The 22,736-nt window shown below is 36.1% G+C and overlaps 1 protein-coding gene across 2 annotated transcripts in view; it reads left to right on the plus strand.

Moving 5' to 3' along the window:
• The window catches only part of NRG3 (neuregulin 3), a 398,941-nt gene that overhangs the window by 360,763 nt on the left and 15,442 nt on the right, over positions 1–22,736 (plus strand). For both annotated transcript variants that reach the window (XM_083843798.1, XM_083843799.1), the window contains exons 5-7: positions 7,037–7,139; positions 11,408–11,534; positions 19,179–19,306. In XM_083843798.1, coding sequence (XP_083699924.1) covers positions 7,037–7,139; positions 11,408–11,534; positions 19,179–19,306 — 358 coding nt within the window. The remainder of the gene's footprint in view (positions 1–7,036; positions 7,140–11,407; positions 11,535–19,178; positions 19,307–22,736) is intronic.

The following is a 22,736-nucleotide window of genomic DNA, read 5'->3' on the forward strand; positions in this document are numbered from 1 at the left end:
TGCTTTCTGCATTTACCAGCACAAAGTATAGCTGAACCAGGGCCTCAGGAGAGATGGAAGGCTCAGATGTGCCCTTGAGAATACAGACTTAGCAGAAATAGAAGGTCATATTACAATTTTTCATGCTGATGGTGGAGAAAAAAAGGTGATAGCAAAGACATTTTGAAAATGCAGAATTGTGTTTGGTTATTAGATTTACAATAAAAAGATAAAGAAAGGAAGATAACAAAATCACAGAGAGAAGGTGATCAGATATATCAAGAAGCAGCCAAAATTTAAGGTAGAAAGAGGGTGAATCATCATTCTGGAGTCCAGATAGTATACTGTTATCACCCCCCATCTCCCAGCTTAAGACTCATACAAAATTTTGGTGCTTACACAGAGAAAGCAAAAGAGTAGTATATTACGTATGAGAAATCTATGTTCTGAAAGGTTAATAGGACCTGGCAAATAATCAATAGTATGCACAGAAATGTAAAAATTGGAAGAAAAAAAAAAAAAAAGGTACCTAAGTCCTTCTGGAAAGAGTGTTATTTAATCAAAGAAAATAATCATTATATATTTGTAATATTTCGCAGTCTTTAAGCTGTTGTGATATATGCTTTGAAGAATTTTACATATTCATGAAATGTTAGAAGCTTTTTTCTGTACAATGCAAAAATGTTGCAAATTCAAATGGTTGTGAAACCATTATATGAGAATGGTCAATGGTGCTGTCAACACAAAAGAAGCTTGAACTGTGCGGAGTTGGTGTTTAGCTGCGCAACTAAATTATAATTTTCTTGCATGTTGTCCTTCCATGCTCCCAGCCCATCCCATACCATGATGGGATCAGTATGATCCCATCACTGAGACTGGTGTGATTGTGAAAGACATCCTTTAAGCGACAGAATTTCTCTCTTGTATCTGCAGTAGAAACTGGAGGTACTTACGTCTGTGATTCTCAGTGAACAAAGGTGGCATAAAGAATAAGACTTGATTGTAGGTCTTCAAGTCCTACCTACTAGTTAAAACACATGTTTTTAGCTATTAGTTCAGTAGCAGCTCAGTACTAGCAATTAGCGTGCACAGAAAGAGTGTGATGAGACTTAGGTCATGAATTTTGCTGATAAATAAATGACCTTATCAGTTGTAGAAGTAGGATGTAAAGAGATAAAGTACAGAACAGAATTGCATTGTGCTAGTCATGAATTGTCAATACACAAAAACTCATAAGCAGATATTTCCTTAGAAAGGGAAAGCTACCCCTCATCTCTTAGCTGCTTACTGACCTACTTCAATCCTAAAATTTAATAAATTTATTACATTGAAAATACTTAACTAAGGCTTTGAAAGTTTGCTATATTTGAGCACTGTTTATAGCTGACACAAACTCTGAAGTTGCCTGCAGATAAAAGGAAATGGTGTTTCTTAGGAAACCAAAGTTAAAATTAATTTACCTTCAGAGTTATGATCTTGCTGTTTAAAAGTGCTTATCAAATCATCACATCATAACAAGTAGCAATTACTAAGAATAATGGCACGTTCACTCGTATTGTAGCTGCATTTTAGACATTCTTATGTAACATTAGCCTATCTCTTCTTTTTTTTTTTTTCTAAAAAAAGCCAAAAAGTGGAGTTGTGTTGCTGTTTTATTTTGTTTTATATTGTTTTTTTTAAGGATGGGTTTAATTGAAAGATTTTTTCAGGATATTTTGGTTTATTAAATTTTGGATGAAATTTTATCTTTCACTCACCAACCTAAAATATCTGCTTGAGAGCTCAAGGTTAGAGCCATGTGCCTTTGTGTCCCTTTCTCATGATGACTCTTCAACTTTATACTTAATTCATTGCTTCATTTTTTTAATGTTCCATGCAAAACTATAGCTAATGCAGTATTAATATTGTAGAATCAAGTACTCCAAAGTAGGTTGTTCAAAGAGGTTGAGCACTCATCCTTTCACTCTCTGCCTTCTGTGTACACAGAAAATGATCTCAGTAGGTTTAAATATCAATAGTCAAACAATATAAAATATTACGCAATTATAATATATAATGCACTTCATCTATTTCACTTTGCTCTTGTTAAGGTCCTTCTGCTGCAGACATTTCACAAGCACAAGAAAATGTATTTTGTTAAGCTTTGTTACAGTTAGAATCATGTAACACTTCTTCCCAAGAGAGAATCAGTACTAGAACTATGAAAGGCTTTATGAACTTTTTTCCAGCAGAAGTTAGCTTGATCTGCTTCCAGTCTGAAATGTGAATCTGTGCAATTAACCTTGACTCTGCCCTTTCTGTAAATGATAGTGGATATAAACTTTCATTTTTAGTTTGAGAGCCGAAGTGATTTGAAGCTTTTTTTAAAATAAATAAATAAAAAATCCACACAGACAAAAGTTGAAGGAAAAAAACTTGGTGACTAATAAAGGTATCTGGGAATTAGAATAAAACATGGTATTTTATATGAAGCAATGCATATGCTCTTAAAGAAATTGGAACAGACTTATCTGGGGCAGTTTTATATGTTTTCGTAGAATTCATTCTTTTAGAGGTGAAGATGTTTATTAAAGTTTATCATGCTATCCGCTGAAATAGGAGAGGCAATATTACCCTCATGGTTACAGAAAGAAGAAGGATCTTGCTATACCCAAGGTCAAAGAAAGTTCTGAATTGCGGCTTTTCACATTTCAACTGCTAAACCATTCTGCCTTAGAACAAGCCACAGCATATGGCAGTGTGTCTGTATGGTAGGTTTTTGCAAGTGAAAGAACAGGGAAAACTCTTGGGAGAGCTGGGAGTCTGATTCTGAGGCAATCGCAGATTGTTCTGTGGAACATGCTTTTTTTTATTCTCTTCATGAATTAAATTTAGAATGCCTTATATAGTTCAACATTTGTCACGTGTAAATATAAGTATATTGAGAAATATGCTCTTAACTAATCGCTTGTCTTGTAATTTATGGTAATCCATATTTTATGGGAAATCTTGATGTGAATGGAGTTTCCATGTAGTCTTCCTCTGTTGTATTCAGGACTTCTGCAGAGTCCTCTGAGGATACAGGACACCAATAAGGGTTCTGTAAGTGGCAAATGATGCTTGTGAGGTATAAAAACGTTACTATTTTTGCTTTGTTATAATTTTCTTTAGGCCACATGCACAATGCAGTTCTTTATATTTGAAATAACTTCCTAAGAAATTTCAACAAATTCAGAAAATAGACAATAGAAGTTAGAGGATCAGCTGATTACAGCTGGTAATGATATTGTGGATTTAGTGGCTAACAAAGACTAACGTAATCTGTTGTAGTTAACTGAATTATTTTTTCTTCAGTCATATGGCTAGAAATATATATTTCCCAAGGACCCTCTATCAGTGTTCTTCCTTTTATAGTAAAGTTACAAAGAAGAGGCAGGTTTCAGTTTATTTACACAACAAAACCACTATATCTTTTAGAAGTAACAGTCATAAGAAAAATGTCTGTCCTACACTTTTTATTCTTTAAAGTCTTATGCGTATGCATCAGTGGGTCTTTCCACATGCATAAAGCAGACAGATGACAGCCTTTAAAAGTAAATTTTAAAGAGCAAGGGAATCAAAAAGAAACCTGGCACCTGGAATATGACATGTACTTTTTTCATTGACAGACAGATGAAATTTGACTGTGCTGTGAGTGCTGGAAGAAACGTTGCTTCTATGGGTCACCAATGGTTGATTTTGTATTTTATAACAGTAGGAAATACGTGAAATAAGCTTAGACGAAGGAGCAGTTACGGTAATGAGAAGTTTAAATTCAGGCTCAGTAGGATGACGGGACAGAGGCGAAGGGCAAGACAAGTTTGTTGCCAGAATGAAAATAAGGAAGAATCAATAGTGTAAACAAAACTGGGCCAGACGTGTTGCAGTGTACATGGAGAATGAGGGCTTGCCTACAGGAACTGACCTTTCTAAGAGGCTTAATGTCCCATATAAGTTTGTCTTGGTGTTCTGGAAGGATCATTCTTTCCATAATTTTCACTAAACAAAATAGTCTGAATCTAAACAGTTTACTATTTTATTTTTCAGCACTGTTTTCTGTGGTTGTATTTTTGTTGGTTTAGATTTGTTGGTATAGGTATAATTTGAATGCTTGATGGAGTTTGTTTTCTGTAACCTTAATTCCTTAGTTGGGTTATCTGTGAATATCCACGTCAGTTTATATTTTGTTTTTTACCTGAAATATTTTCTTGGATGCTTATTAAATGAGGAATCCTCTCCCTAGAGTGTTTATTTCAATAGAATGTAATTAAGGTGATCTATTTCACAAGGAATGTATGAATATCTGTGAATAAAAAGAGACATATAATTTCACTCACACTTTAGATTATCTTGAAAGTTTGTTTCAGTATGTAAATACATGTGTGCACAGTTTGATGCACATCTACAGCTAAGGAGAAGTAATTTTCAGTTCTCTTTTTTGCACATTGAATTTCATCAGTGTTCTGTTTTGTGAGAGCTATAGTACTTAGCAGAACTCAGCTATAGCCCTCTGGTTTATTGTGTTAGGTTTAAAGGCCCTTTTCTGCGCCCCTCAGCTAGAGGGGTTCTCAGCTATATGCGTTTAAGAGCAATGGTGGGGTTAAATCATGGCAACAATGAGTAGACCTTGAAAGTTTGCAGAGAGATGCAGATGAAATTTCCATCAATAGGATGGTGGTATTTGCTTTTGTTTTTGTTTGGCATTTTTTTCTTAAAAAAAAAGGGGGGGGGGAAGACTAGAGACTGGAAAAATGCTAAACTGATATATATTTTAAGATGTTGAAGATGAAAAATGGTGGAGTCCAATACACAAACACAGATTTAAAGGATATAAAAAATGAACAAAGTTTTCTAAGAAATGGAGTATAGTTAATCACTAACTAATTATTTAAATATGCACTATGCAGAATAAGCAAAAAAGGAAAGAAAGCATTGATCAGTATGTGTTGAAAACCAGTGATTAAGCAGACTATACAAAAGACTTAAATCTTCACATAGTTATTTGAGCAGGATAATATTGTCCAGTCTCTGAAGTGCTTTTATCTTGGTAAAATATATTCTAAAGCATCTTTAACAAAACAATGATAGCTACTCAGGACCGACAAAAGGCCATAGCTGCATGAAACTCGCCATTTCTTGACAAAGTCACAAAAGAAATAAAGTTTTTAATGAATACCTAGGTTAACAGAAAAAAAAAATAAACCTTTTGTCACAATTTATATCAATTTCCTTTAACCCAAATGTATGTTTGTTGTAATGATATGTAATGTCTAAGTGACATCACAGTTTATAAGTACATATGTTTTATTTGTGATTTTAGGCAGAAGGTGCTGATATTGGTATTCAGTCAGAATAGATTAGCAATTATGGAACTGAACAGTTATTTAACTATTTGCAGTGTGATCCACCTCAACCTTTCATGATTCAAAATTTACAAGGTTAGTCTTTTTGTGTACTGTAGTGGAAATGGAGGGTGGATAACTCTGTGTTTAGATAGGCTATTAAAAACAAACATGAAAAAGAAACAAGAAACCCCAGTTCAGTACCAGTAAGAATTTACGGTCTAGATCCAAATTTTGTTCATGCAGTGAGGAATGGGACTAAAGCTCTATTGGAATCAGTTTTATTGCAATGTTATCAGGAACGTTCTGAATTATTGTATTGCTCTTTGAGGGAGCAAGTAAAGAAGTAACTAAGAAATAAAGATTTGGTACTTGTAATTTTATTTGAAATAGCTTATGAAGTGGAATTGGGACTTCTACTAGAGACAAATGAATAAGATTCCAAGTGTTTCATAACTGCACTGGGTTAGTCTGTATATTTTTTCTTGAGAAATTAATAACTAGTACTGATCAGGAAACTGTACATAGTATTCAGTCATAATAATAAAGTAAGTTGGTATTTGACTGACATTCCAATTAGGTGCTGATTTTTTCAATATTTGCCCAGATTGACCTTGATGTTGTCTTTCATTCTTTTCTTTTTACAAACCTGGGCCTTACGAACCTAGAACTTGGAGTTACTGTCACCTACTTAACACAGGAGTGGTATTCGTGTTGACAGGGGTTCTGCACTAAAGATCTCTGACCTAGAAAGGAAATGTAGCTTTATCAGTGTACAGTGCATATTCTGTGCTTTGATAATCTGACATGTTGGTTTTCTACCTCAAATATATGAATGAAAAGATTATTTTATATGTTGTATGTTTGGAGAGACAGATTATAAAACAATTATTTAGCATGATAGCACTTCAGGCTAGACAAGAAGCTGAAATAATAAAAATAAAGTATAACACAGAGCTGTTGATAAATTCAGTGTGTGAAGCTCCAGTTGCCTATCAGCTTCTGTCTGCTGTCATGAATGAGTGTTTTCTCTTGTTTTCTTAGCTTTTTCTTTTTTTTTTTTAACTTCCATTCTGTTCCTGTTTTGAAATTAATTAGAAGATGATGAGATGTATTAAGGAAATCACTTCCAAAACTAGAGATTCCCATGAAAGCAATGTCTGATGCATTGTAGCATAGCATTCTGTGGATTCCATCCAAGTTGATTAATTTTTTTTTCACTGTGGTATGTTGTACATTAGCTTCAAATACAGGGAATGACATGGGAGCAAGACGTAATCATTGTAAAGACATTGTAATTTCAAAACAAAACTTACATTTTTTTCATAGCTCAAAATGAACTCTTGAGTCTTATGGGCTCTTCCGAGAGCTCTCATGGATCTTGCCTTAAGCCAGTAAAAATCCATGTTTGCAGGGCTCTTTATTGACAGTGGAGCTGGAAAAATCATGTAGGGCAGAGAAAATATTAAACTTTCCTGGGTTTTATGATTATGTATCTTTCAACATGTTTGGGAACCATTTTCTAAAACTTTTCTAGGAGGCCACAACTCAAGCATTCTGTTGAGGATCTGGCCGACCTAGACCTCCAAAATCTCCCATATTTGTCCATCATTAGTGAAAGCATGTTGTGCTGAAATCCACTTTTCACAAATACTGTTTTCTGATGCCTTCATAATTCTCAATTTTGCTGTTCACAGAGAGCGAAGAAGTGTACCAGCGCCAGGTGCTGTCTATTTCCTGTATCGTCTTTGGCATAGTCGTAGTGGGCATGCTTTGTGCAGCGTTCTACTTCAAAACAAAGTAAGAGCCTTTGTCTAGTGTGTTCTTTTTTTTAGCTTTTGTCCTTTTTATAGCTTTCCAGTTCTTCAGTTTCTTCCCTCCTCTTGAAGCAATCATTATTTCTGGACAGGCTAGAACAGTTCTCCATGGGTAGATTATGTAAATCAAAAAACAGCAACAAAAAAAAGTAAATAGAAGTATTACATGTTCTTCTTTCTATTTTCTGATAGCAGGAAAGAAGGGATTGTGACCTTTCCAGTTCTTTTTCTTGACAATAATGATTCTGTGCCTTTTACTATTAGTGTGATAATCACTTCCTTATTTTGATAATAAATGTTTTTTGCATTTCATTTCATATTCCTTAACGTCCGCTCTTGTTTCTGTATGCTGGGAATAAAGGTAAAAGTTAGAAATGCATGAACAGGTAAGTTTTCTGTAGATAACTATAACCTTTAGCTAATAGTGGTAAGCTGCTGATCAAAGTTGCATAACTGAGTATCTCTAATGCATAAGTACATTGACCTATAAATAAGATGGAATCATGTTGTACTAAACAATTTTCAAATGAAATACTTTCTGTTCTGTTTTTATCTCTGCAACTGAACATTCTTTTTTAATATTTATTGTTTTGTGTATAATTTGAGTTGCACAAGCGTCATAGCAACTCCATAACATGCTTGCCAATGCCACTGTATTTATAAATATGTTCTCTATGATTGCCATCCCTCATTCCTGTTCCAACTGGAGCTAATGAGAGAACGCACATCAGTATAAATTAATGTAAAAATATTAATAATATAAAATAACCTGTATGAGGTTAGCCATGGTGAGCATTTGACTGAGAATCAAAAATGTGGAGGTTTCCACTATTTAAAAGTTTGGATGTTTATCTGAATCCCCAAACCCCACCCACCGACCCTGCTTTTATTTAAAATTTATTCTAATGGGTAGGAAATGAGATGCTACTATCAGAAGCATCTATCATGCTATCATGATGAGAGGTACTTCCTATAGGAAAAAAAAATGTTTTGGCATTTCTATCAGGAAAAAGAAAAAAAAACCACACTGGAAAAGTCACCAAGCCTCTTTTTTTTCGCACTTGCCTTCAAATTTCAGTGGTACTTTGTGCATAATATGAACAAAGAGTTGAGTTGGTTCATGTTCTGTCTAAACTCTCTTATCTGTTCTGTCTGGAGGGATTTCATTTACTTGTTCTTTCAGCCTATAATCTGACAATGACATTAGCTAGGAGGGTGCTGTTGCAGGACAGTTCCTCTCAGTTGCAGTTTAAATTGTGAGCAGGGACAGACATATTGCCATATAATTAGAAATGTTATCATTTATTTTAGATTTACAGAAGAATGAAAGAAAGAAAGAATAAGGTGTTCCTGTCCTTCCTGGAAAGGGCTGAGATTTTTGCTGATGAATAGAGATTCAGGGAAAGCAGACTGGGATTGCCAGTTGGAAGAACATACCGTCAACAACTGAGCATACTGTGAATAAAATGTCCCTCTCTTCAATGAATTTTTGTTTTAGCTGTGTTCCTCTTGGTTTTGCAGAGTTGTAGGGAATAGTGAAGAGCTGGGTTGGAACAAATACCAAATACCAGTTTTGATGAGGTGGTGGGGAGAGCTATTTTTAAAAATAATGGGTAGAAATAATCCTTCAAAGATGCACTCACAGGACTGTAGTGGTTCGTATCTTGGGTTTCTTTTATATTATTATTATTTTTTTATCTGCATTATAAATATTATAATTAAGATTTACTAAGAAGAGTTGAAGTGTGCTTATGCCAGATTCTGGGATCTGAAGTTTGAAGAGTATTGAGAAAATAGACACCTCGGTTCTGTCATGAGATCTTTTCAAACATACAAAGCGCAGCAATTTTAAGATACTAATCCCCAAGTCCCTGGCTGTGGTTCCATCTGGCACTGTCCAAAAAGTAAGTCTCTTGATTGGCCTGACACTACTACCTTCATGGAAAATTTCAACACACCTATAGGTTTTCTCCATACCAGAATCCATGAAGATCATGAGCACTGGCAGGCAGGTAAGGTAGTAGGGTTTGCCCAGTCTAAGGTAGGAGGTGGGGAAGCTGTGGATATGCAGAAATAGCTGGAGATGACAGAAGTTAAAGAAGATTGAAGTAACACGTGCAACTTCTCTTGCCTTTGAAGAGATTTTCCTAAATGCTCTCACTGCTGGTGAGATTTTGTTCCCCATTTTTCCCCCTTTTGTTATTAGCACCATTCCATCAAAATCCTCGGAGATTCACTCTGGCCATACATCCACCTGCGTGTTGGTTTTGTGCCAGTGCCTTGACTCAAACTTCAGCAGGTGACCAGTTATTCTATGGTTCTCTTAGAGGTTCAATACCAGGCTCACCTTCACTATGTGTTGCACTGGGACACTGTCCTCCAAAAGGGCAATTCCCAGTCATTGGAGCCTAAGGGAAGCATTTTGCTTGTCCCTCTTTATCTGCTCACCCATGTGAAGCTCATGGCCCACGTAAGAGTATCTAAACTGGGTTGTATAGAGGCCACATAAAACAGTATTGTATCTGTGACATTGCCCAGTGTCTCAAAGGTGAAAAAAACAGCAAATTTAAAATGAATCAAACCTTATAATGTGTTAGCAGCATTTAATCAACAGATCTTCAGGACTTTTTCATCAGGCAGAGGTATCTTCATCATGCTTACAAGTTATCAAAGCATCTCTCCTGTGTGGAGGATAATCTTTGGGCTTAACTTGATATATCAAACAGTAAACTATTACTAACAGAATGTTGCATGGTCCAGGGGGAAAAAGGTTTATATAAAGCAACTGACTCTGATTTTCTTAGTCTAACAATTGTGAAATACCTGCTGCTAGAAATATGCACTTCCCTATGCAGCACTGTATTAAAAAGTCCTTCTTTAAAATATATTCCGTCTGAGGAAGTTTAGAACTTGAATTAAACACTATGCCCTTCCAATTATTCCTTTCAGAGTAATCAAGAAAGTTAGTGTTAGCAACAGAGGGGAGAGCACAGTAAAAAGAAAATGGGCTGCTCTTTATGGCTGGATTTTATAGATGACTGGTGACTTTATTTTCTTGCTGAGATAACGCTTTATTGCAAAGTGTCTGTAAAGTAGAAGACATAAGGATCATTTGTTTTGAAAACAAATATATAAATATATTAATCATTAACTTTGAATTATTAATAATTTCTAGTTTTATAACTGTGCATCCTGCTTTTTGGCAAAATGAATATACATAAACCTAATATTAATGTTAGGTTGCATAAACATTAAGTAAAACTAATTATTAGATTGTTTTTCTCCATAAATTACCTTCTGGAATCTCAATTGTAATGTTAAAAAATGCAACAATGAAGTACTGAATATTCCAGTTCACTTTCATGTGTTTATAAATGTAGAAAGAACTCGAAACCCAGATTTTCCAAATAAACCCAAATTAGATTTCCAAGAGTGCATAATTTGTTTTGTTTTTTCCTGATGAAATCCTAAGAATATCATATGTGCAGAAGAGATTCCCAAAGTCCAATGCTCAATCATACAAACTCTAGAGCTGCTGTCATGAATTTCCTTGGAATTTTATGAAAATGATCGTGTCATAATGCTTTCAGCAGCAAATCACCAGAACTTTTTCAAAATTTTAGTGAAGCCTTTTTGCCAGAATTTCGAATACAGAATGAAGAAAACATCATCTGTTTTTCCTTTATTTCTTATCTACACTTCCTTAAAATTGTTTACTTCCTTCTGAAATTTGGTTCAGCACCAATTGTTGTCCAAAAGCTGTGTGCAGCATAGCAAAGCAGTGCTGCTGCTGGCCAGCGTATGCAAGATACTAGGTCAAGTCTAATGCTACTAGCAGAAATGTTTGACACTTTTTATAACCAATAGGGGTGAATGCCTGCTGTGTTTGCCAAAATCTCTTTCCAAATCCAAGCAAAATGCTTTTTTAATATTCAGGCCTGCATGCAAGCTATTGTTAAGTATGGAATAAATTATCTTTCTTTCAAAAATCTGCGCTAAAACAAGTAGGATGCTATTATAGTAATCTGAGAATAGAAGACATTTTAAACAGAGAAGCTCTTTTCTTCCTCTCTTAAGACTCTCCAGAAAATGACCATTGCATTGAAATATTAGACTGTAGTCAATTAGCTCAGCTGGTTAATCCGGTGCAATGAAGTTTTTAACAGAGAGAACCATGGTTATATAAATATCATAGCTATAGTAGTAGTTCAAACTAGCTCTTTCTTACATACATTTTATTTCTCTCTGCAGGAAACAAACAAAGCAAATTCATGAACAGCTGAAAGAAACACAGAATAGGAAAACCTACAGCCTAAATGCTTCGAGCATGATGGCAAAGTCAGAGTGTATGGCACAAAGCCGAGTCCAGCTGCAAAATGTAAGTAATCCTGCCAGCTACAACATTTAATAGCCTGGCTGTGTTCCTGCTGCTGATGGCAGCACATTGTCACGTTGCTTTTAGCATCTGAGCAATGGGAACAATAATTCTCACCTCTTTCATAAAATGTTTTCTATCAGGCCTGTTAATAGAAAACACCAAGCAGGGATTTTTTTTTATTTATTTTTTTTAAGTTATTTTGATGGGCCCTGGGGTATTTTGTTCGTGTAATAAACCATGCTGAGCCCCCTAGTTTTGCATCCAGCATTGGAAATTACTGTTGGAGAATACCTTAGCTCGTAAGTATGGTTTATAGGTGAAGTGGGGGACTTTGATCTTGAGTGACTTTGAGTTTTCCTGTACAACATGTTAATGAACCTGCATGAAACTCGTCACAGTTAATTCAGAGAAAATTCAAAATCTGGACTTAAATTTGTACAGGTTAACTAGTGCCTAAGGAAGACAGTGCAGATGGCTGGGTCTTGAGTTAAATAAAGGGATTTTTGATACTAGAAAGAGATCAGTTTGTCCAAACTGAGTTCAAAATGTATTTAGTCATGTTTTCAATAAAGTTATTTGTAAGTTAATACAATCCCACAATAATGAAATGCATAAAGTGAATTTGAAACAAGGAACTTGAAGACAGCTAATTTATCTAGCCCTTGATGCAAATTCCTTTCCAATGCATGCTGTTCTCTTCCCCTCATTCATACACTAAATGTGTATGAATGCTGACCTTTTTTTTTTTTTCCTGAACAAAGCATTTAAAACAGTGGATAATGGTCTTGATAGCAAGGCCAAAATTAGAATATATTTTAATAATTAGAATATACTTTATAATATAAACAAATGTGAGCATTCATGCTCACTTAGCCACAGATATCTCAGCTCCAGGTTTACATAAAATGAATGCCTTTTTAACCAGTTGGAGTAAGCTGAACCCCCATGCTGTGACAGAAGAGCTGTTAGAGCACTGCTTGTGCTCACAAGCAGTTTCGTTTCACAGAAGCACCCTTGCTGTCATTGTATGTTTTGTGATTCAGGAAAAATGCACTGTTTCAAGGAGACAGCTAATTTCACTAAAACAGCACAATGACAGTTTAGGGCACCTTCTGCAGTTCTTTAACTTTCATTCAGTCATAGTTTACTTCTTGCCCCTAAAACAAGCTGTTGGGAGTGTTATTAGGTTGTAATGGTGACAACAGAAGGTAAAGCTGTAAAGAGCTTTTTTGATCCTTCCGTTCTGACATACAAAGTAGGTCGTGGTTAGCACTAAGAATATGTTCTCAGGCATTTCGTCACTAATTCAGTGCAATATTTTTTCAACCAAACATCACAAAGAACTACTCGGTGTCTTCTGAGCTTCCAACAAACACATCAACAAGCTTTATTTAAGCCTTTTTCTTTTGCCATAACAATAGTTATAATGGCTGAAGCAGCAGTCTGTGGATTCCAAATATTAGAGATTGAAAACCATTGTTATTCTTTATTATTTTCAGCCAAATTTGCTTTTCAGCTTTTAATGCTGTTCAGATGGCAATTCTCAGTGCTGGTAATTAACACCGCTTTCTAGTTCCTGTGGCAGCTAGCAGGGAGCAGTTTTATCCTTGCCATTAGCGCATTTTCCTTTGGGGAGCAAAAATACTAAGGAAGAAATGCAGAATGACCTTGTGCGGCATGTAGACTAACAGTGCAGGACAATAATGATTTCTATTGTTAGAAAGATTTTAGTGCAGGAATGCATGTAGGCAGTTCATTAAATATTTACAGAACTTGGCAGATTGGAGGAAAAAAAAAAAAAAGGGGGGGGGGGGGAGGCAGGGAGAGAGCAGAAAAGAGCTTTGAAATGGGTCTGAGTGGCTCCCCATCAGAGACCAGAGATCTGCCCTGTGCGTATCTGCAGCCTGAGAAGGAGACCAGGCTCTGGCGAGGGGAGGAGAGCTTTCCCTTGGCTCAAACCTGAGGAGGTGCTACAGTCACTCTGGATGTGATCTCCGTGAGGTTCCCACCTGCAGCTCCCCACCATAGGGTTTGGGGGGAAATCTTGGTTCTTTTTATTCCCAAGGGCCAACATAGAAACTTAAATAAATTAAAGTTATTTTCTGGAAGTTAGTCATCCAGTTAGGGGTTGTTTGGGTTTATGAAATCCTGGAATTCTTCGCCTTTCCTACTCTATGTGCTCTTCTAAAATGGGTAATCAGTCTTGCTTGTATGCCATCATTCTCTTTCCCTAAAAGATTCTCCTTTTTTTTTTTCCCCCTCCTATTCATGGTGGACCTGGTGATGCTTGCATTTTTTTTTTCACCTTGCTTTCTATTCTCCTCTGTATTAGCGTAGACCTAAAAATAGTTGCATAACATTCCTTATTCTTGATGAATATTCTGATGTCTATTCTGAAAGAGCTTTCACATTTTGACTCAGAGGCTGCTACGTTTACTAATAGGTGCACAGATCTTTTCAAATGCTGTGTTGCCCTAGGAAGAAGTTTTACACAGTTCTCAAGACCCAGGATATAGCAGATAGTTTTTCAAGCGGTTTGGGGTTTTAAAGAGCTTGACCAATCTCAGGGAAATACTTTTTCTCCTCATAATTCCTTTCTTCCCTTTTAACCTTGACTGGACTTCAGAAAAAAAAAAAAAAAAGTTATTTAGTTTGAAAGCCCATTTTGAATCTTTAAAATGAGAGAAGCTATGTAAATGTATCAAAATTGTTGTTAAAAGAAAAAAAAAATCCAACCCACATTTTGTTTTTGAACAAAGTATTGAAATTACTTATAAACTTCCATTTTATTCTAGCCTAATTTTCATTGTGCTTGCAGCTGTTTTGATTGCTGCAGAAGGAAAAGGAAAGAATTTTGGACCTGAGTCCCTGTGATATCCCACCTCTATACCAATTAAAGCTTCTTTGCAATGGTGTGATTATGAAAACCATATAGAGTGTTAAAAGATCCAAGTGTTTGATTTTAAAACACTCTTCATTTCTTCTGCTGCATCCTAAGCTAAGGGCTACCTTGTTGGGAATCCTTATTTCAAAAGGCAATATTTAAGAAAAGAATTGGAAGTGCAGGACATTCCTCCATGTTCATTAAACATCCATATGGAAAGATTGCTCTTTTAGTTTTTTAAGAAGATTGGATATTCAATTTAATAAACAGGACATTCAGGGAAAAAAAATTACCAGGCTTTTTAGAAATCCCTTAATTTAAGAAGTTGCTTTTTAAATTATTTTTTTCTCCTTCCTTTTCTCTGATTATCAGGATAAACACAAGTGAGGTAGAACAGCCACATCCTAGCATTTTACAGGTCAGGCACCATGAGTAGGAATTATAAAGCCTCTGGTGTTATAGCTTTAGGTAGCCCCCTACTACACGGAGGTATAGACTTGGCTTTACACTCCTGTTCATTATTCTTTTTGTTGAAAGTATTCCCAGAAAGTCTCTGAAGAGCAGCAAATATAAAAACTGTTAAAGCTCTGCAGCAACTGTACTTCAAGAGCTCTGGTAAATACTAACAGGTTACCATTCTGATTTTTGGACCCTCTAAAAATATCCTAAATGAATGATGCCAGCATACAGCACTGTAATAAAGTCGGGAAAGAATAGGTCCACCTGGCATGCAACAGAGAATAGGTTTGCTGCAGTGATCAGGGACTTAAACCCAGACCCAGCCTGAGCACTATGCCTCTGCCAAATATGAACCAGACAACAGGTCCAGCCACCTTTTACCAGTATAGTCATCCTTAGCAAAGAGAGCTACTCCAAGCACATTCGCATCAAACATCTGGCATTGGCACACAACCTAAATAATACCATGTAAGTATAAATGAAGTAGGTGTCCAAGGAGTTTGAGTCTGCCATTCCATCAGTTACAACCAGCTTGAAATACTGGGGTGGGGTAGGGTGGGGAGGCAGGGAGCAGCAGATTTGCCACACCTCCATTCCTTTTGTGATTTTTAGAGTTGTCATGGCCTTTTTCACCCTTGTGGATTTTAATACCTTCTCCCATGGTAGTAAGTGGATCTATTAATTCCCCATCACTTTCCCTCTGAGGTGCCTAATATGCTTTTCATGCTGTAGCGTGTGGTTTCACTTTTCACTACACTTGTTTCTAATAGCTTGCAATCATTGGCTACAGGTTTCTGATATCCTTACAGCAAGAGGACAAAATATTTTTTTGTGCCTTGTTGCCTTTTGTTGATAGTAAAGTAAAAATATATATATATATATATTTAGTCACTATGATAGAAATGCCATTAATATCAGTTGAACACCAGACAGAAACATTTAACTCTTTTTAAAAAATCACTGTGTTTTTGCCTGAGTTATGATGTGATTTATCAGCAAAGATCACGAACAAATTTCCCATTTCAGTAACCTGTGACAACTTTAGAAGAACTGTCAAAACAGACGAACTTAAGTTTACTGACCTCTGTATAGTGTTGGCAACAGAGCACATAGCATATGGGAACAGCTGTAAGGATGTTAAATATTCCAGCTGACAGGTTGGTTCTGCAATGCCAGCCCTTCTAGAAAAGGCTCTTCACCTCTCTGAGGAATGCTCTCTGAACGTAATTTAAAGCTGAACCCCCTGCACCTTCTCAGTCCTTTTTGAATTGGCATCCCCACATCACCTCTCTTTCAATGCTGTGTGCATATGTTGACATTATTATTCTTATTGGAGGGAAAATCAAGGAGGAAGAGATCAAGGAGGGGAGCTTGTTTTGTTTTGCATAAGCCTAGGACAACAGTGTCTAGCTATTATGTAGCACCGGTGGCATTTGTCACCCATGGATCCTAAATTTTAGAAAGAATAGTCCAAGATGTAGAGCAGGGAAATGATGTGCTCACAGTGGTACAGCAGGTCAGAGGCAGAGGCTGATTTCTTGCTTCCCTGCACAGGCTGTTGTTGCAGACTTGTTTAGCTTTAACTAGCAGGGGCTGGAATTTTATTGTCAAAGAGTTTGAGTAATTGTACATAACAGATGATTTTCTCCATGAAACCGTGAAAAATTGAAAATTTGCAAAATGGTTTATTTTTAAATGCTATCATTATTCTTTAATTTATTTAGCCATATGCATCAGCATTTCTCAGTAATTGCTCAAACAAGCACAAATAATTAACCAAGAAGACAATAAAACCATTACAAATAATAATACAGATAAGCTTTCAGTGATGCTTCCAACCTCCTGGAACTGTCCTTTGAAAGTGTTTCACAGCTTATCCTCCACAGTGGCTGTGTGCTTGGCAGCTCAGGATGGGCAGCCTGGGTGAGAACTGGGCTGTGGGAGCAGCAGGACAGGCTCTGCTGGCATACAGATGGGTAGCGATCCCCTGCCCGCTTCTGGGAGCAATGACTCCTCTGCTGCTGTAGACTTCTCCCAGAAACCTGAAGATGTTTTCCTCCAGGGGTGGTCTCAGAGAAGGGATGTGGCACTTACAGTTAAACTAAAGAAGAGTAAACCCAAGTGTGTTTAAGTCTATGTATGATGTGTGATACGTCCAAATAAATTCAATTACATTGATTGCTAGTCCTGTAAATTCTCCGTATATTTGCACCCTCAGTTCAAATTGTGATTGACCTTATCATTGTAATCAACATTATGGCTGTTGTGGTAATTGATAAGTGGTGTTTCTGAAAATTGAATAAACGAAATGGTTAGCAGGAAAGAAGCACCTGTACCTGGGCAGTGGTGGGTGTTGGATGTCTGGGGCTGTTTGCTAGTCAGAACCAGCTCATGTGGGGTCCTGTTTTTCCTCAGCTGTGAGGAGGAAAGACTCTGTATGCGATCCCTCCAGCCCACATCCACTCTAACTGTGGATGCGGCAAAAGACATAGCTTATCCCTACATACCCTCTATGCTGAACTTCATAATCATGGTCCTATAAGCCATCTGAACCTTCAATTTAATATCATGAACAAACATGAAAAAGAACAGAAACAGCTTCCTGGTGCTAACAACCCATGTTTCACATAGCTCAAATTGATTTATTCAGGTCAGAAATCGGTGTCAGTTCTGCAGCTGGCAGAATAACTATTGAAGTTTAAAACTTTCACAGACATGAGCACCTTAAAAGTCATACTTCTGTCTAAATACTTTATCTACAATGGTTATAAGTGACAACTAAGATCATAGTAGCTGAAAGAAATATGAGTGGAATATGTTTCCTCTTATTATTTCAGTTGTGTTTACATTGTGCACAGCAACTTTTTGCATATTGCCACTTTATCTTCAAAAGCATGTAAGCAGTTATTTTGGCCCTGTTTCTGTGGATATTTAACACAACAGAAAGAGGGAGAGGAGCTTAGGAGGAAAAAAAATGGAGATGTTATTTTATCAATAAAAACTGGTCATGAGCAGTTTGAGTAGATGTGCTGAAACTGCATTTAACCCAGTTAAAAGAGAGTAATCTTGTCATTCTTTCCTTTACGATTTTGCTGAACTCGGGGGAAATGTAGATAAGAATAAATGGGAATCAGAAAATAATTATGTATTTTAAGGTGTTCTTCCTTGGTCTTTTGTTGAACAAAGTCATTATGAAAAAGATCTGTGCTGTTGCAGAAATCTTACTATCTTCTCCACTGTGTTTTGTTTTTTTGTTTTGTTTTTTTAATTTGTTGTATTTTCTTTTTGAAATATTTAGTCATGTAATAGCATCCACAGTACCAGTTTATTGTAAAGATAACAAATATCTAATACTAAAAATACAAATGCAATGCATAGAGAAATGGATTAAAGAAAAATAGACCAATTAGGTTTACTGCAGGTCATCACAATACAACATAAAAAATCTGCAAAGTGCAATATTTTCCATACCTCTGTGGAAACGTGGGTTAACCACTCATATCTCTGAGATACTGCCCAGTAACCATGAACAACACTGATTTTTCTTTCAAGCCAAAATGCAGCTTTCTTATACTTTGACTTCTTGGCTCTATTCAGGATCAGAGACACAATTTTTGCTGAATTTCCAGTTGAATCACAAAGCAGGAAGAAGAAAATCCATTCTTGTTCATGTCCAGTGTCTGCTTTACAGACCTTTGCGTCTCCCTGCGTGCCCGGAGATTGCCCTACGCCTACAACTGTCACAAGAAGAATTATGTTTACACTGATATTACTAGCACAGATACTCCCAGGTCAAAAGTTTCAGGTGCAGATTTGTCCAAAAGGGATGTCTGGTGCTACAGATAGGATTCAAATGTTTTTCTTACTTATCTGATGATACAAAAGCTGTTTCGGTTTGGTTTTCATGGTTATGCATATTGATGAAAGCAGTGTTTGACTGAAATCACCAAAGGAGGTGCAGAACATCCTCTGAGATGTGTTTTGTGATCTCAGTCCTTGCATGGACAGACACAAAAGTAGGCTTTTATTCAAAGGGATCAGTCTTCCCTGTCATTGTGGGAAGATTAGTCAGTAATTTTGCTACCAATGCAGATATCAGTATTCTGATGTGTAGAAGATAATGGGGATAACAAGTTTTTGTGCTCTTCACTTATGTAAATAGCGAATGGATTATATGCAGTGCCTGATTTTAATTTAAAAATGCATTTTAGCACTTCTAACCAATTTCAGTTCTGACTGAATAACATCAATGATGTATTTTGCTTTTCATGTATTAATTAATTTTGTTCTCTGTGCCACAGTACTCAAAACCAGATAGGCATCCTGGGCCTGTTCTGGACAAAGTTATGGAGTCTAGCTTTTCAGGCCCTCAGTCTTTCCCAGAGGCCTTGTCTCCTGACAGAGGAACCCAGCCCGTCAAGCAACATAGGTAAGCAAATGGCTGTCTGATGGCAGGCTGCCGAGAGATGTTGCTGAACTGGTGATACACAGACAGGATTATTGTGCTCCGGGACTGGGAGATGTGCGGAACCGTACGATACTAACAGAGCCTTAGCCTATTCATTAAGCAGATGTCCAAGCATTTTCTTATCTGTGGACATAAAAGGCATTAACAGTGCTCACCAACTACATTTTGCAAAAGTCCTAGAGGAAGCATTAAAAGACACCATCCCACCTACAGAGACAGATCACCAAATGAAATGGTAGTTTGAGAAACCATTAAAAACAATACTTTTCTGCTCAATGTTCCTGAAGTTAATGACTTATTCTCCAAAGAAAGGCATGCTTGCAAACTTCCAGCCTTTCTCACTGTTTCTTTAAACAAATAGTACTTGAAATTAATAATGACTTATTTGTGAACATATGGTGACTTTTGAAAACTAGTCCTTAAAAAGTTTGGATGCACGGTTTTTCCAGTAGTAAAAGTAGAAGAAGGTCAACCATCACTGGGTGGCATTTGGGTTAGAATTCTACTTTTAGCCTTTCTGTGTGAAAAAGAGTGCAGATGCTTCATTACAGGACTAGAAACCAAGCTTGTGATTGGTATAAGCAGTATTGTTGGGGGAATCGTAACAATAATGTGTTTCAGACATTAGACTGAGACAGAAAGAAGGCTGAGAAAAATGAGATCAGAATTTTTTTTGCTAGGTCATCTGAAAGGAAGGATTTATTAATTTTTAATTAAGGACAACATTTTAAGGTTACTAAAAAATAGTCTCGGATTGCATGAGTAGTAATCTAACTGGCATCTGGTGTAAAGCCGAGAGGGCACTTTCATTGCAACCTCCCAGTCATTTTGAATGAAAAGAGAAGAAACAAAAAACCTACCAAAATGCACCATATAAACCAGGAAGGGATATTTGGGCCCTACCTACATTTATCTTACTGAAGCCTTTAATTTGGCATGAAAAGTAATACCAACTGTCATGTCAGATCCACTTATTAGGGCTTCTTCCTCATTCCACACAGATTTTTAATACAGGACTAATAATTTTACTGAGCATTAGAGGAAATCTGTAACTATTGTCAGAATGCTTTCCACTTGAAGCTTTGGGGTGAATTGTTATCTCAATTTAGTCAAAAGGTGAAGTTTAGAGAAAAGACAGTGACATTTACTTACCTTTAATAACATGATTGCAACACTCAAACTTGAAATTATGTAGGTGCTATGTTACTACATTATTAAGCTTAAAAATGTGGAAATAAGGACTAAAAATATTTCTTGTTTATGACTATCTCTTAAAATGAAAGCTGAATGACTCTGGACTCCGTTTTCCATAGGGAAAATAAAGAATAAGTCACGCAGAATTTACAGTGAATTAATGCAGAATTCCAAAGTACTTATTTTAACACCTTTGTGCACCAAAATCTGTTTACTGAGGGAAAAAATATATATTTTTATACTTCCAGATATCAAGCACTGGACTAAATTAAGAGTCTTTTCTTCAGAACCGTTTTTAAGATGTGGAATCACTAACTTGATTTATAAAGTATTCTTTTTGTAGTTTTATAACTTAAGATTTATTATACAAGGGCCTCACTTTATAAAACATGCAGCAGACTTCAACATGTCACTGACTTGTAAGGCTATCTTTGATTATGCATCATGTGACAGCTTCCTAAGTTATTCAGTTTCTTTAGTTTCTAATTACTGTTCAGTATAAAATAGCTTTTTTTCCCCCTCCATTTCATTTTTGTGATGTCCATCTAATAAATCACAGTCTAGGTACAATTAGCACTTATTTCTATATTCAAATAAGGCTAAGTGGTTAAACTTTTTTTTTCTTTTTTTTTTTTTCTTCACTGAGATACATTTTGTCCTAACCATCCCTTCATTTCATTCCATTGAGGTGTTTGGTCTAAACTAAGCAGTGACATAGGGTTGAAGTGATACTAGCTGAAATTCTTAGGTCTCCCTAAGATGGACAATTAGAGGAAAATAGAGCAAATGTGGTATCTTTTCTTCAAAATGTGACATGAGCCTGGAAAAATTATAGCAGCTCTGCAGGTTCTCTATTTTACGCTATTGTTAAGCTATTACTGCTCTATTTCTGCTCACTATGGAAGTATTTTGTTCCACGACTAGAACTGTTTTTTCTCTTGGTGCTTCCAAGGGCATTAATGATGGGTGATTATTTCTTAAATCAGTAGCTGTCTGTTCACAGTTTCTAAAACCAATACAATTTTGGCCTAGCAGTAAGACTATCAAGGTAGGAAATCATCCTGGGTTGCTGAAATTTGACTGGCAGAGATCATCTGGTTATTTCACTCAGATTACTAGATAATAACAATTTTCTCACTCTGCCAACCTCAGTTGCATGCAAGGAATTGCAATAGAGATGAAAGATTTGAATCACCACTGAATCTTACTCCAAAAATATTTCTTCTGTCTTATGCACTGTTAATATTGTAGAAGAATTTTACACCATCTGTTTACATATGTAAAACAATCCATAATACTCCTAGAACTGGAAAATAACAAGTATGTTTAATGAGTAAACTTACTCAGTATGCTCAGAATTTCATCTCAGGTCATCTGTTGGTTTTAGTAAGAAAAACCCCTGCTGTCTTTGTATCTAACCGATAGAAACAAATTACGGTTTTGTTAACTATGGGACCGATGTGTGATCCCTTTGAGTAGCAGTTTTCTTGGTAATTAGTCATACTGACTTTCCTTCTTTGATTCATTCGTCATTGATTTTAGAGGGATTCATTTCAGAGAATGCTTTGATGAAAGCCAAATGCAGCGGCTTTCAATTTAAAGCAGTTGTATTGTCTTGCAAAGGCACCAAAATACAATAAATTTACTCCAAATTTTAAAATAATTTGTGGTTGCATTTTCGGTGAATTTTTAACTCCATAAAAACCACGCTAAAGCCATGTTTTAGTCTTAGCAAGCATTTTACTCTTTATGCTCTCAGTATAATTGATTTAGTTTACATTAAATGAAATGGTAAATCTAAGCTATTATGTAAATAAAGTTATTGGGTTAAAAAGAACAAATATTGATGAACTAATGCAACCAAGGAAGCCTGAGAAGGGAGAAAGTATAAAGAATCTGGTACTCCCCCCCCCACCCCCCCAAAAAATTTTTTTTAAAAAATACAGTTTTCTGGAAAAGTTTACTTTTAAAAAAATGGCGTAAAGAGATGAGGGTGTAGGCAGAGAAACAAAATATCACAGAGAACAATAGGTCATGCTTGAAGTGAACATTTCCAGAAAGCACTGAGATTTCACGATTACTGGTGATTCTGAAAGCAAGTAATTAAGTGTTCTTGCTGTATGAGTACTAGACAGAAAGAAGCAAAGCTGATGGTGGGACAGAGATTATATATGAAGCAGTTAGGGAAATTCTGGAT

Source organism: Anser anser (assembly GCF_964211835.1).
Source record: "Anser anser genome assembly, chromosome: 7".
In the NCBI taxonomy this organism is placed as follows: domain Eukaryota; kingdom Metazoa; phylum Chordata; class Aves; order Anseriformes; family Anatidae; genus Anser; species Anser anser.